General features: G+C 45.4%; 1 protein-coding gene across 1 annotated transcript in view; it reads right to left on the bottom strand.

Annotated features, from left to right (window-relative positions):
• The window catches only part of CASQ2 (calsequestrin 2), a 52967-nt gene that overhangs the window by 25176 nt on the left and 11853 nt on the right, over positions 1 to 15938 (bottom strand). The window contains exons 2-5 of the mRNA XM_023534921.1: positions 8274 to 8358; positions 5582 to 5682; positions 4021 to 4132; positions 1243 to 1316 (exon numbers count right to left, since the gene is read on the bottom strand). Coding sequence (XP_023390689.1) covers positions 1243 to 1316; positions 4021 to 4132; positions 5582 to 5682; positions 8274 to 8358 — 372 coding nt within the window. The remainder of the gene's footprint in view (positions 1 to 1242; positions 1317 to 4020; positions 4133 to 5581; positions 5683 to 8273; positions 8359 to 15938) is intronic.

Genomic DNA, 15938 nt, shown 5'->3' with positions numbered 1-15938 from the left:
GAGTTTAGATGACGTAACTTTCTTCTGGGTTATAACCTCACTTCTGGATTACGGGCTTGTAGACGGGGGCCGTGTCCATAGACGTGGCTCAATATAGGTGTGAATTGAATCTAAGCACTTTTCATCATATCCGTTCCCTGCCCCAGCGCCTAGAGCTCTCGTCTTATTTTTCACAGAACCCTTCAAGTGTTCTGAGTGTGTGTGTAATGAGTGTGTAGTGTGTACGGGTGTGGGTGTGGGCGCGAGTGTGGGTACGTTATCTGTGTCGAGAGGCTGCGAGCGTGTATATCGCCTGTGTGCGTGTGTCTGTTGTGTGTGTGCAGCACGTGGGTGTGAGTGTGTGTACCCTGGATCGCAAGGGTAGGCGCAGAGTCTTCTACTCGATGGCGTGGTGGGGAGGAAGGGGCCGGGGTTTGGGGCACGGATTATCTTAAATTGAGATCTTGGCACCGCCATTAATTTGCTGAAGACCTTGGCTATTACTTCACCTTTCTACAATTTTTTTTCTCATCTGGGAAGTGGGAGTTGTTACTTTTCAGAGTTGCTTAAAGGGTTGGAATTGGATGAATGCAATGTATCGAATGGTACCCAACGCACTGAAAGCCCTGGATAAGTAGCAGCTGTTCTAGGTGTCCCCGGAGCCGGAGAGGGGTCCCGCAACCACGGTAGACCCCAAATAGATCACCCAGTGATCTCAGGTCCCTTTCTCCCTGCTGTTCTTTGGCTTATAAAAGCACCTGCCACATCCAGAACGTAAGGAAGAGCTGGATTACAGACAAGTAGGTCAATGACATCTCCTGAAGATGCGGGTAACTTCCTGAAGCACCCAGGGCCCCTCTCCATTCCAATTCCATCCCCGTCCTAACCCAGCGGGGTGGGGGGCGATGTGCAACCCCAGGGACGGGGAGGATGGCTCTGAGGAGAAAGGAAGCGGGGACGGTGCCCTGGCACGCTCTGGGCTCACACGCGTCCCATCCTCAGTGCTGAACGTGATAACGAATGGTTCATCACTTTTCATGGGATGTTTTCAGAAATGCCCTTACATCCTCTGAATTAATCATCTTTGTACTCATCTCTCATCCGATAGCCACTTACTGCCATATTTCTGACGCTTCTGGAGAAAGTGTAACTGGGTGGAGGGTGGTTAATGTTGCTAAAAGACAGGGAAAAAGTGGTAGAAAGGTCAAATTTTAATATTCCATGCTGACAAAGTGCTCGAATTGGGGTTTCATAGGTACTTACCCCTTTGTCGAAGGTAGCAAAAAATTTGATGTAAGGCTGGAAGTGCTGGGCTGCCTCTTCAAAAGCCTTGTAATCTAAGAGAAAAAGACAAAAGGAAGAGACATTTTCAAGATGCACGAGCAGACATTTCTCTTTTTAAATAATGTGGAGAGAGTGGGACGCCAAGTAATCCCGACTGGATAATTATTTAGTAGATTTTATTTAGATAGATAATTATTTAGTCCTATTTAAACCCACGGTTTCTCCCAAGGAATCTGAATTGACTGACACTCAGTCGCCCAAAAGAAATCTTTACCGTACTTCTGTATGTTTTACGAAATTGGTAGAGGGAGAGAAGAAATCCCAGGGAGCACACGGAGAGAAAAGACAATGTCAAACTCCAGGCCGCAGGAAAAAGTTCTTTCACTCAGACTCACTGCCAGCTTTGTGTGCTCTCCAGAGAGAGCGCGGCTTCACGTGTAAGTGAGCGTACCGTAAGGGGAGCGTGCACTTGAGCGTGCAACGCGACTCAGTCAAAAATGACGTCACAGAAACATTTTAGATTTCTTAGCAGGAGCACTCTTTGTGGTAAATCCTAGTTTTTCTCTCCACCTTTTTAAGATTTTCTGTTTTATTCTGGTCCCTTGAAAGGATAGTTTAAAATGAATCAAGGCTATGCTGGACTCTGATCCCAAACTTGAGTCTGAAGTGGTGACAAGAAGCGTGAGACCACATGAGGGTGGCCGTCTGTGCCTTACTACACCCAGACGGTCGCTGGGGAAAGACTTTCGCATTCCAGCTTCAGAGGTGAGGGCGATGGAAATGATGATGGTGGTGGTGCTGGTGGTTATTCTACATAAGCTCCAGAATCCTGAGCGCCAATGATCCTAGGATTCATTCCTAACAAGATTAACGTTTTCCATTTCATAGAATTCCATATCCCCTAATCATCAGAGGCATAAGCTTCTGTTGAATCCCAGGAGCATGCAGAATTTTCTAATATTCGATCAAAAACCTTCTAAGAATAATATTCAATCAGAACATTTAATCTCAGGAGACATCAGGATAAATAAGACAAAGACAATGACCAAAGGCTCACAGTCCGAGGTGAGTTATAGACCCCTAAAGAGTCACAGTGTAGTGTGACAGTTGGAACAGAGACCAGCACAATAAGCTCAGATGAGACAGGGCTGGAAAAACATACAAGAACACTTTTACATACCGATACACATTCACACAAACTCCTCCTCGTTAAAGCAATTGGGTTGTCGCAAAATGCATCATGCAGCCTGAGAGCTGGGGCAGAGCCTTGGAAGGGAGACATGGAGAATGAATGGAGCGAAGTGGGAAAGCACAGAAAACGAATGGTCAAAGCCGTAGCTAAGTTATTTGTGTCCATCTGAAGCAGCAGTGGGTCCATCGGAATCCTTCGTTGCCCCCTGCCCTGGCCCCCTTGTCCCTGAAGAACCTCTCTCCACCTCTGTGAGCTCCTACCCTGATGGAAAGCATAGCCTAGACCTGTGTCAAGAGAACTCCCTTCTTCTCCTGGGGAGCCGGTCTGTACCCCTTTAACGATGAAGGGTAGAACAAGGCACATCCTCAGGTTGGTGCTTCAAACTGGGGTTGAACCCTTAGCCTTATGCGAACAGTAGTTGTCTTCAGGAAACCTGGTCTAGTCTCATGAGAAGCACCCCAGAGTAGCTGGCATCTATATAGAAACGTGAAAACTGACACAAAGTCACCTAAAGAAGGACTGGGGCACAACTCCCTGGCTGGCTGTCTTTCCCCAGCAAATTCTTAAGGAGGGTGAATAGAGGCTTTTATGTAGTGAATGAGAAGACAGTTCGGTTGGGTCACAGGAGAGAGAAAAGTGGCGGGTTGTTGCGGTGACTAAAGACGCCAGTTGGCAGACGGGGTAGAGACACAGCTTCGCAGATAATTTCAAAATATTTTGCAGCTCCCAGAAATAACCAGAAGCAGCCCTTATTGGCCCCTCCCCCATGTACTAATGCCACCAGATTTTCTTTCGTAGTCACGGCCACTCCCTCTAACGCTTTCCCTCTCTCCAAGGCTGAGATGGGAACAGATAAAGCCTGAACTCGGTGGGCGCATGCTGCCAAAACGGTGTAAGGACAGGTGCTCGGGCAGGCAGTCTTCTGGTGCCTTCTCTTCCCCACTCTTCCCGACTCCCACTCACTTTCCTCTCAGTCCGGTACGGGTTGTGCTGATGCGATGATATATTCCTGTGCCCACCCGAAACCCGGCCACAGGCTTTCAAAGGGAATGTGGCGAAGGGTGTGGTGGGCCATGGCAGGCAGGCAGCCTCGGTGGTCAGCGGGGCTGGGCCAGCAATTTTCCACATTGTGCTGCAGCTGCTAAGCCCATCTCTACCCAAATTTTCCTCTAACGCTGTCCAAGTGACGGAGAAGCTCTCCAACTGGTGGCCACAGGAGCTGCCCATGTCGGGGAGACAGCCTAATATCTGTCCCATGTTCGGGGAGAATCCAACTGGTTGGTGGGCAGGTAGAAAAAGTGGAAGAAGGGCTTTTCTCTCTTCTATAAAACACTCTCTTGTCTTCAAGGCCAGAGAGCATGGCCCAACCTTAGTGTTCTTTCAGGCCCCCTGCTTATTTTGCATAATTTTGTATGTGTCCCATTGCCTGAGTTTAAGGAAGATTCTCCCTCTCTTCGATCCAGCACAGGATAACCCGATAGCCCATCCTCTTTATGGATGATCTGACACACCTTGCTGGGAACCCAGCCACCAGACCGAGAGTCTGGGCTTGACGGACAACTTACATTCCGAGTCCTCGGTCTTGAAAAAGCCAATGAGTTTGATCTGGTCCTCGATGCGTTCAAAGGCTTGGACTTCCAGCTTGCTGTTGATGATCTCCACTGGATCTTCGATGAGCTGAAATGCCACACACACACACATACACAAAATAGCTTCAAATAAGAGAACGGTTTCTTCCCCAGAAATCAGGCACACACAGAGGGCTTTGGAGGGAAGTTGTGGACTCTGTGGTTCGTGCCTCAGCAGCCACCCCGCCCGCCCCCAGTGACCACGGCAGCAGTGCCTTCTGAGGAATTGATCTTAACTCCAGGGGTAGGCTGATTGATCTGGGGGCAATTCTATTTCTCTTGGCTGTTATTGATTCAGGAATGGCACGGGACCCACTTCCGGCCGGTGAAACCTCCAGGGAGATTTGCTGAAGGCTTGAGGAAAGTTCTGATTTCCTCTTAAGAGAACGTGGGCGGCCCCTCTCCCCCCACTGGAGACGAGTGAGGAAATGTGACGGATCGGTTCCTGCTCCTGGCTATCTTATAACCAACTTGAGGACAGAGCCAGTACGCTGAAAACAACATTATCCGTGATTAACAGAAAAAAGCAGAGCTAGAGCTCTGCTTCGATCTAGTCTAAAACCTGCCCTCGATCTGGTCTTCGGTTTGTGTGGTCCGGTCGCACTGCTCGCGGTAGCCAGTCTGGATTTCGTTACATGCATCTGAAAGCCTCGGGCTCACTGATAGACCCGGGGCAGTGCCACATGGCTGCCCTCAGCTCTTTTAGGGCTTGCAGCTATGGGTCAGTGAGAGGGCCGAGCAGAGTCTATGGGTGCTTTTTCATAGGAGGTGAGCTTCGGCTCACACTTGACTGGATTTTTGAGGCTATGGAGAAAGGCAATCGGCCACCGTGGACTGGCTGGTAGGTGAAGAATCATTAGTATGGATATTCCTTTACTGCACAGGAATCTTTGTTCAAAAGAAGCTTGAACTTGACTTTACAGCTGTTGTTGAATGTGTGAGTTTATCTATAGATAAACTATTTTCATAGTGGTTGTTTCTCTGTTTGCCTGAGCATGTGGATCTGAGGGGGGTGTAACCCCAGAGCACAGAGGAAGGGTGACGTTGGGGACAGTCGGCCTCACCTCTTTTTATTCTGCTCTGAGGGTAACTCTGCCGGTTGCTATCCCTCCCCCTCCTGATCTTCATGATTAGCCCACTCTCCTTCCCACACTCCCCGGCGCCTCTTCAGAAGCACTGGAGAAAAGCTGACGGAATTTCAGGGGATGCTGGTGTGTATAACTGCTAAGAGAATGAACATGTTACTACTGCACAGTCCCAATTTGTGATCCTCTGATCACTAATATGACCATTTCTAAGGTGGCTGAAGGGCCAGTGTCTCAGTAGAAGCACCTAGCACTGTGACGTGGGTGCTCCTTCATTTTTCTGTGAAGCCTGAGAGATCCGTCTCAGACCAAGTCAGGTTCTCCAGCTTCCGCGTCCTTACTTTGGGGGTTGACTTTCCCCTATATTTGAACCCGAGCAGCTCCATGCAGAGCCCCTGGGCACAAACGCTTACGTCCAGGAGAAATTCCACCAGGACGTCAGCTGCAAACTCGCCATCGAACTCAATCGTGCGATCGCCCTTCAGCACGTACAGGCTTCCTTCTTCATGAAAACCTGGAGGAAACAAGGAGTCCCCTGAGGCAGGAAGAGCCATCCTGCGGGCCGAGGTCTGACACGGGGTCCCTGGGTGACCGTGGGGCAGGATCAGTGGAACTAGCATTGACCCTAGGATCAGTTCCCCGGAAACCTTACCTCTGAAGGGTTCCTGAAGTGGAAATTCAAATTCAAAGAGTCAAGATCCAACACTCAGCCTGCCATGCGAGTCCCTCCGCAACCTCGCGCCAGCCCCGTCCCTTACGTCCCCCCTCGGGTAGACCTGTCCTACTTTGGGAACTGCTCTCTTGACCCCTGCAGCTCTCTTTGTTTCTTGCCCACGAGCTGTAAAGGAGAAGTCACAGAGTGTGATCCTACACGTACGTCCTCCTTGTTCCTCAAGTCTGGAGTGGCCTCCACCTCCCCTTCTCCCCCCATCCTGGTCAGCAACTTTAGGTCTCAGCTTAGGACGTGTTTTTTCCAGGAAGGCCACCCCAATGTCTCCTGCCATTATCGATCTTCTCTGAGCTCTGCTGACAGGGACTCGCAATAACGGTAGGTTCTCTAAGGGTACGGGCCGTGGTATCTCAGGGCATCACACAGAACCTGGACATAGTGGGCACCCAACAAACACCTGTGGCCAGAATGAATGCCTTGCTTTTCCAGAGTTGCTGAATCGTGCACATCCTCTTTTCCCAGTTAGCTGAGGACACTGCAAGGGTGCTCTCCCCTCCACCCTCCACCGCTCCGGGAGTGATGCCGTGTGCTCTAACGCGTGCTCGCTGGAAAACTGCATTTCCCCCCAGGAAGGCGAAGTCGCTGAGGCTGGCGTTTAGTCCAACTGCACAGCACCCTTAACGCCTTCGATTAACTGTTCTTGAACTCTCTATTAGCTGGAGAATGCTTCTCTAGATGGAGTCCCCTGCAGAATCTCTAGGGAAAGGGAGTCTGGCCAACGGCCTGCGGGGGGTCCCAGGGCACATCTGAAGAGCCCTGGCACACCACAGAGTGCTGGTCCTAAATCTAAAGGAACAACATACCATGTATCTTTGAAGCCAGCAGTGGCCGATCACACAGGGTACCACAGTGTCCTGCTCTCAGCTAAACCAGTTAGGAGGCTCTTGCACTAGTTCAGGCACAGATCGATAGAGACTAAACGCAGGCAAATGGAAGAGAAGATGGTGACGAAGGAGCATGTTCACAAAACACAACTGTCCCGTAAACTCCGAGGATCAAATTGTCAGATAAAACCTGTCCCAATCTTCCAGGCCGAGCTGGGAGAAAGGCTCATGTAGACTCTTCAAGCCCCACCACATCCTCCGCTGGATGAATGTCCGCTGGTCCATTCTTACCATCACTTACCCAGCTTGTCTTTCCTCGATTTTTAGATCTCTGGAACACTAACTAGCGTTTTCCTCTAACTAAATTCACTGGAAACTCAACTTCTCATTAAAACAGTGGGCAGAGAGAAGGCTAGGGAATCGATAGGTGCTGCGGGAGATGAAAGAATTCATTATATTGCTTTCGATAAGGAAAAAGTTTAATATACATTTCTCCTCTGCTCAAGGGAAAAAAAAATATTCCTTAATTGGTCTCTAGGAAAAGAGATACCCCAGGCATTCTTAATAATTCATTATCATTTTCTAGTCTTGAGTTCTTTGTGTCTAACTTGAATACTGTCTCCTACAATTTAAATCCTTAAAAAGACAAGGCAATTCTTTTGAAAATAAAAGAGAAAACAGTTGTATGTAATTCTCGAAAATAATGAACTTTCACGTACCTGAAGGTATTTATTGAACCACCACTAACCTTTTTTTTTTTTTCCCTGTGCTTACTACTCCAAATCCGATTAACTTTTCTTCAGAGGTCCTGCTTTATAACCTCCTGCTACATTTTTTTTTTTTTTAAACAGCCATTCTTCTCCGGCCATGCAGAAAAAGCAAATGGGCAGTACCTGTGTGAGGGATGTTTTAAAACAAGAGCAGTTACCTGTTTTCTCTCTCCTCGGGATTAGAGGTGTGAGAACCTTCAAGTGCATTTGCACTTAGCATGACATATTGACATAAGAGATTACAACTCTCTGAGCACACCTCATCTAAATCTTTCCTCTCATCCTTGGTGATGATACCCAGCTGGGGTTTAGCCTTAAATTTAGAAAACACTGAGACTCCAAAATCACAACCATTGATACTATATTTGTTGGCTGCTTCGGCCAAGAGGTGAGGAGCTAATAGGGGATGGAAGGAGAGATCTGACCTCCCTCAGAGAGACCACCATGGCGGTGAGAGAGAGAAGCTGGCCTGTTAACCCTAGGATCTGAAAACAAAGGTTTGACTCTTTAGTGTCAGTTTCTCCAAGAGGAAACCCCATTCGATGCACCGATGCAAAGATATATTAGACGATTAATGTAAAACCATTCAATTCAGGTTGCTATTGACTTCCGTGAAACTCTTCTATGACCCAGGATGAAGATATAATCTGCAGGATTATAATATGCAGGATTATAATCATGAAAAGAAAGTCCAGTTATGGCGCAAGAATAAATGAAACTATACTTTTTTTGCAAGACACTCCTGTTTCTTCCCCGATAGATCTTGAAAAATCACACTTACCCAGTTTCTTGGCAAGCTTGGCTTCTTTCTTGGCGTCCACCATCACAAAGCCTATATCCTTATGTTCTAGCACCTGGGCCACAAGCTGAAGGGGAAGACAATCAGGAGAGTAAGTGAGCCGAGGGCGGAAAGATGGTAGAATATATCACAGGGTAATATTTTGAGGTATGGACGGAGGGTTTTCCTCCCTATGATCTGTTACTCTGTGACCAATTCAAGTATCAGTGAAGAGATTCAGTGTTTATCACCTCAGAAGAAGGATGATTCGGCAGAATGCTGAGAACCCAGGAGAGGAAACATGAGGCCAGACCTAAGATATAAGACCCGGAAGAATATATTCACTTTTGGACACCCTTCCCTGCTCTCGGGGTGGATAAAATTTGAATTGGGAGAGAGGAGGATCAGAGAGGAAGCAAAGAGGACTCGAATCCCCATGGATACCTGACAAGGGGCCTTTCGCCCTTCCCCAGCCACCAAATGAGCCTGGGGTGCGGTGGGGACACAAGAGGGTGCCAGATAGGCCGAAGAACCTTAGGATAAAGGAGACCCGTGTCCCCAGTATTCAAGCACAGTCCTCGAGTGTGGAAGAGGAACGCCCACTGGGCACGTCTGGCAAATAGACCGGAGGTGGCCTCTGAAGTTTTCCTACAGCCCATGAAGAGGAAGAACTAGTAGAACCTGGAGTTCAAGCATCTGCCCTGAAGGAGAAGAGGATGCAGTAGTGTCCTCAGTAGACAGATGGCTGAAAAGTATTCGGAGTGGACATCAGCATAGATGATGACGCCAAACACGAGATGGGTTAAGCTCCTGAAACTTCGATAGAAGGAAGAAGGGAAACCCTCAGTTGACTGAAATCGAATTCCTGCCATCTGGCTAAATGGGAGCTTGAAATAAATACAATGGAGGAGCTACCAGAGAGATCATAAAATACTAGTATTATTTTAAACTTAAAAAAAAAAAAAGATGATTGTAGATGAACAGGTAGTTGTAAGAAATAATGCAGAGAAGTCCCTCGTACATGTACCCAGCTTCCCAACAGCCACGGCTTGCCAAACCATAACACAATATCACATACTGGATATTGGCATTGATATAGTTGAGATACAGAATGTTTTCATGACCACGAGGATTTCCTCATGGCCTTTTTTATCACATCCACTTGCTTCCACCCTCATCCCCTCCCTAACCCTTGACAATCACTAATCTGTTTTCAAGTTCTATAAACTTTTCATTTCAAGAATGTTATGTAAATCGAGTCATATAATATGTAACCTTTTGGGACTGGCTTTTCTCACTCATTGTATTTCTCTGGAGAGTCATCCAGATCCTTGTGTATATCAATAGGTCATTTTTACTGCTGAGTAGTATTTCAATGGTATGGAGGTACCACCGTTTGTTCAATCATTCATCCTTTGAAGGATATCTGGGTTGTTTCAAGTTTTTGGCTATTATGAATAAAGTTGCTATAAACATTTGTGTACAGGTTTTGGAGTGAAAGTTAATCTTATCTTTTTATCATTTATCTTCTTGAGGATAAATGCCTAGGATGCAATTGCTGGGTTGTATGGTAATCACATGTTTAGTTTTTAAAGAAACTACCCAACTGTTTTCCAGAGTGGGTGTGCCCACTTTACATTCCAACCAACAATGTGGTGATGAGTGACCCAGTTCTTATGTCCTTGCTTACATGTGATATTGTCGCTATTTTTTATTTTAGCCATTCTAACAGATGTGTAGTGATAGCTCATTATGGTTTTAATTTTTATTTCTCTAATGGCCAATGATATGAAATACTGTTTTCATGTACTTGTCATCTGTGTGTTCTCTTCCATAAAATGCCTGTTCATGTCTTTTGCCTATTTCCTAAATGGATCGTTTTTTGATTGTTGAGTTTTGAGAGTTCTTTAATATTACTCCTTTGTTGAATATGTGGTTTATAAATATTTTCTCCCACTCTGTAGCTTATTTTTTAGCCTCTTAATTGGGTCTTTCGAAGGACAAAAGTTTTCCATTTTGATGAAGTCCAATTTAACAGTTTTTCCATTTACGAATTGTGCTTTTGGTGTTAAGTCTGAAAACTCAGCCTAGCCCTAGATCCAGAAATCTACTTTTTTTCCTAAAATTTTATAGTTTTACATTTTACAATTAAGCGATGATCCGTTTTGAGTTAGATTTTGTGTAAGATGTGAGATTTATGGTGAGGGTTTTTATTCTGTGCTTTGTTTTTTATTTTTGTTTTGTTTTGCCAGTGGATGCCCAACTGTTTCAGTACCATTTGTTTAAAAGGCCATTTCTGCTCCATTGAACTGCTATGCACCTTCGTCAAGATCAGTTGACATGATTATGTGGGTCTCTTCTGCTTTCTCTATTCTGTCCCTCTGTCGATAATACATAGTCTTGATTGCAGTAGTTATGTAATAAATCTTAGAAGTGGGTTGACTACCTCTTCCCACTTTATTCTTTTTCAAAATTGCTTTAGCTAGTATGGTTCCTTTGCATTTCTGTGTAAATTCTAGAATAATCTTATCTGTATTTACAAAAAAAAAAAATATTACTAGGATTTTGATAGGAGTTGCTTTGAGTCTTTAAATCCGTTTATCAGCTTGGGGGAGAACTGACATATTTACTGTGTTGAGTCTTCCAGTTCATGAACATGGTATGTCTCTCCAATCATTTAGATCCTCTTTGATTTCTTTCATTAGAGTTGTGTAGTTTTTAGCATATAAGTGGTACGTCTTTTTCTTTCCTTGTGTTTCCTTATCGCACTGGCAAGAACTTCCAGCACCACGTTGAATAAGAGTGGTGAGAGTGGAGATCTACGCCTTGTTCTCAATCGTAGGGATTTGTTTATTTTTCCCTTCTATTCTATCGGTTTTGCCTCACATGTTTTGTAGTTTTGTTCTTTGGTACATATACCTTTAAGATTTTTGTATCCTTGGTGGATTGATGCTGGATCTATTTGGCTCCACAATTTGTGCTCTAAAACCCTCTACTTTCTCTTCTATGGTTTGCTGCTCTTATTTCTCTCATTATTTCTGTGTCTTCCTTCATTTCCCCAGGATCTGTGGCTTCTCCCTTGGATTTCCTCTGCTGTTATAACTTCTCTGAGAGCTTCCTCTGACTACTCATTCTTCCCTCTCTAACCACCCCGAATGCTCCCATTATCTTTCTTTCTCTCTGGCTCCTAACCACTCCTGTTCCACTAAGGCTAAGGATATTGGGCAGAAGCACAGAGAGCTGCTCTGTGGAGTGCCCCTGGTGACCAGGAGTGGAGGGCCAGGTAACAAATGACACCCCGCAGTCTTCATGCAGCTGTCTCTCCTTTCTTGGATTTGACTAGGAACAGGGGAAGCGTAGGATGAAAGATATCATCATCATCAGTGTTTATGTTATGACTCACCTATAGCTTTCCTGCAATGTTTAAATAGGCTAGTCTTTCTGCAAAGTCATTTGGCTTTAGTCTATTGCATTCAATTTATCTGACAGTCATTTTTAAATAAGTGTTTTGGTTTTTAGTGTAAGCTACTCTGTTCTATTTAGCGCTATCAAAACTTTAACTTAGATGTATCCTTGTCTGTCATTCAAAATTAGTGGTGATAAGAGCTAATGGCGTTGTGATATTAGCAAGTTTTCTAACTCTTAGAGCGCGGGCCCCTAACAGTGGTTCTTAAACTTCAATGTGCACAAGAATCAACTGGGGTGCTGGTTAAAATGGGGCTCCCTGGGCCTCAGCACCAGAAAGGAGAGGATAGAGCTGGGGTGGGGCTCGGGAATCTACACTTTCAGAAGCCACACTGCCAAGACCCATGATCTCATACCATGCTCTGGAAAACACTACTGTAAACAGTCGTCAGTTCATCCAAAAGCGATATGACATGATGTTCTCCAACTGTGACCCATGGGCCCATGCTTGACCTTGTCGGACCCTCTATCTTCAGCAGAGCAGAGAACTATTAATATTACTAAGAATATAAGACATTAACTATGAAAACTAAACACAGAATTTAACTTCTGACCTCTCCTAGGCATATGTGGCCACATTTCATTGGTTTTAGATAAATGCAAATGTGCGCCTCTCCTAGGCATGTAGAGCGTGGCCTTCTAGTTACCTTACTGACATTTATATGTGACTTTTGAAGATACGTGAATGGAATGGGAAGGTGCTATCTCATACAAACTCAGCTGTTTTCCTGGTTTCCTGTTAAACTAAGCCTAGCCAATTACGGTCCTAGGTATAGGTGGATAGACAGAAGTGGCAGTCACAGATGGAGCGAAAACCCGTGCTAGCTGAGACCTGCCTAGCTCCCCCTGGGCACACTCACCCACAATCCCAGCAGTCCTGTTACTCTCACCTCCTGCCACGATTAAGCCCAAAGCCTGCCCACTTGAGCTCTGTCATCACTTCCATCGGCCCTAGCGATCACCTTTCATGGCCCGAGCCAAGGGTGGCCAGGGCTGGCTGCGGCCCAAGAGAGCAGTGAGACCGATGGGGAGAGGAGGGCCGTGGCGAAAGCCCGGGCTGGCTGCTGACATGACCAGCGACCTCCAGGACCAGGAACCCCTGCTGGGCTAGAGTCCTGGGCTAGCGGAGCAGTCTGGACGGTGTCTGCCTCTCACAATTGGCTTGATCTCAACTCCACTTATGCCCTGGCCCTAAATCTCCAGCTCATGTGTTCCTTTCTCCTCTGCAACCCCGTATCACTGCTCCCTCAGGTGGCTGCCAGCCTTGGCCACCCTTGGCTGCGAAGCCCAGCTCCAGACTCACATTTCACTCCAGCCTCCTTTCTGTGATTTCCAACAGCCCATTTCAGGGACACTGCACTCTGACACTTATCTCTCCATCGTGAGAGTTGTGTTTAAGTCTCTTCTATATTGTGAATCTTTCTTCCTTCAGGAGAAGGACCACCTTTTGAGCTTCTCTTGTATCTCATATCGTTCCTTAGAGACACTCAGCAGACTTTGAATGAGAGGACAGACTAACCCAAGTACTTTACAAATTCAAGGGACATTTGAGCCCAAGAGAAAGAGGCAATTGTCACCAATTACAGTGATTAAGAGTTACAAATAGGAGGAGGAGAAAAGATCGAGTCACTATGTCTCCTGGAATATTCTTTTCAGATCTGACTGCAGTTGTCTCCTGGTGACTTATAATCTTCCCTGTGCTGGTTTTGTTTGTTTGGCTGGTTGATTGGTTACTACTCAGATGGTCTCACCTATTGTGCACATTAGAGAAAGTGGGCGTCGCTTACCGGCTGGTACGTGTAGCCCTGAGCTTTGGCACAGTGCTCGTTCTTTTCCAGAAACAGTAGGATTTGCTTTGGCCATTGCTGATTCCTTTGAGCACAAAAATAACTTTTTAAAAAGGTTCTATTAAATAATATGCATAATTCAACAGCAGGGAGTGGATATTCATAGTATACCCTTACTCTCTCTATTAATATTGCCCTGCGTAGGTATATATTGCACCCTCACCTCTGTGATGATGGAGTTGAAGTAGGTCTCATTTTTAAACGAATAAATGACAAGGGGTAGTATATCCCAGTGGTTAAAAGTATAGGACTTGACTCAGAGACCTGGATTCCTGACTTGGTCACAAGTGCTTTGATTCTGCTGTAAAATATGGACCGTAACAATATCTATTTCATAAGGCTATGTTGAAGATTAAGTGAGGTAAAGCACGTGAAGTGCGTGACACAGTTCTTGGCATGTGGTAAGTGCTTAATAAATGTTAGATTTCCTTCTTAATGTCATGACAGCTGGATAGGGTTCTGGACCCTGTGCCAATTCAAAACACCACAGCCTGAGGTCCTGGAAAGAAAAGAGAACAGTAACTATTCATTGAGGACTCACCGTGACCCAGGTCTCTGCTAAACAAAAGTGTGTAAGACACATTTCAGCATCAAGGACCTCGTGATTTCTTTAGGGAGGAAGCTAACGGAAAGTTTAGTAGGTGCTAAAAGAGTAGAAAATAAAGGCTATGGAGATGAGAGAAAGAGAGAGAGAGAGAGAGAGAGAGAGAGAAAGAGAGAGAGAGAGAGAGAGTTAGTTTGTGGGGAGGGAGGTCGAATCATGCAGATCCTAGTGGGCTGTGATAAGTACTGTGATTTCATTCCCATGCACTCAGGACAAAATCTAAAACCCCTAATGTGGCCAATGAGGCCCTGCTCGGTTTAGCCTGCCTGCCACCTAATACACTCTTCTTCAGTTCTTAAAACCTCAGGTCTTTATGCAGGATCACCGTGTCGGCTCTGCTTCCAAGCTCTAGGCCAGGCACGGCTGCAGCTGCCTGCCGGGAGCACCTTGCTCTGAGTCACAGGAAGGCACTACGGTGCCCTTCCCTGTCTTTGGAAGACCCTTCCTTCCATTCTCTGCCAGCTTCTACTATCCTTGAAGTCTGCACATAAATGTCAGCTCCAAAGACTTACCCTGAGCCTCGGTCGGAATTGTTATTTTTTTACACTTGTCCTTTTTCACACTTATCCACAGCGCCCCATGCTTTTCCTTCGCAGCCCCTTCCCAGTTCGTAAGGTCACGTTAGCTTATAGGATCACTTGTCTGTCAAGTCTCCATGTGATAGCCTGTCAGCCCCATTTCCCTGTCTGTCTTTCCTCCTATGCTAACTCTGGCACCCAAGCAGGGTAGATCTCAAAAAATGTTCGTTCCTTGCCCTCCACATGACCTTACTTATATGTGGAATCTGAAAAACAAAATAAAACCAAACTCATAGATACAGAGAACAGGTTGGTCATTGCCAGAGGCCGGGGGTGGGGGTGAGGGAAATGGGAAGGGGGTCTACACGTACAAAAACTCAGTTATGAGAAAAATAAGTCTCAGGGGTAGAACATTCAGCATGGTGACTACAGTAACAATACTGTATTGTATATTTGAAAGTTGAGTGAATCTTAAAAGTTCTCATAACGAGAAATTTTTTGTAACTATGTGTGGTGATGGATGTTAACTATTTACTGTGGTGATCATTTCACAATATACACATGTATTAAATCCTTATGTTATACTCCTAAAACAAATACAATGTTATATGTCAATTATATCTCAACGAAAAATTTGTTTTGTTGAATATGTTCATAAAATGAAAGTAAGGAGATATTACAGGCATCCGGTTACATTAATTAATGGAGATGTCATATTACTAAATTCATCTGTCAAATGAAAAAAGTGATAAACACTGCCATATTTGTCATCTGTCATGTAGATCCCAAATTCCTAGGGTGAACATTTCATTCCTTATTTTCAAGAAAGTCTACTTTTACATATCCGAATCTCATCCCGAAAAGTATAATTCTTACTCTCTTTATATCTGTACACCGAATGTACTACTATTTCATAGCCACGTCGCACATGAAATAGACTTCGAAGTGTCATTTTAAGGGACTGTGGTCCTCTGGTGGTATCACCTTTAAAGCATGACGGGAAATGTTCTTAATTAAGCAACTTCGTAAGGAAATTGAGATTTCTGGCTTGCCTTGAGAAGTCAGAAGAGCTGAGCCCACATTGCTATCTTGCAGCAAATTAATCAACTAATTAAAAAGTTTGAAAATTAGTTTTTTAAACATATGAATGAGTGAAAGAGGAGACTGTGCTTGGAGAGAGGAGGCCCGCTAGACCTTGGACGAGGCGGAGTCGTGGGTAGGCAGAGGAGAGCAG

Source organism: Pteropus vampyrus, unplaced genomic scaffold (assembly GCF_000151845.1).
Source record: "Pteropus vampyrus isolate Shadow unplaced genomic scaffold, Pvam_2.0 Scaffold6, whole genome shotgun sequence".
NCBI classification, from domain to species: domain Eukaryota; kingdom Metazoa; phylum Chordata; class Mammalia; order Chiroptera; family Pteropodidae; genus Pteropus; species Pteropus vampyrus.
This window is presented reverse-complemented; position numbering and strand designations above follow the sequence as displayed.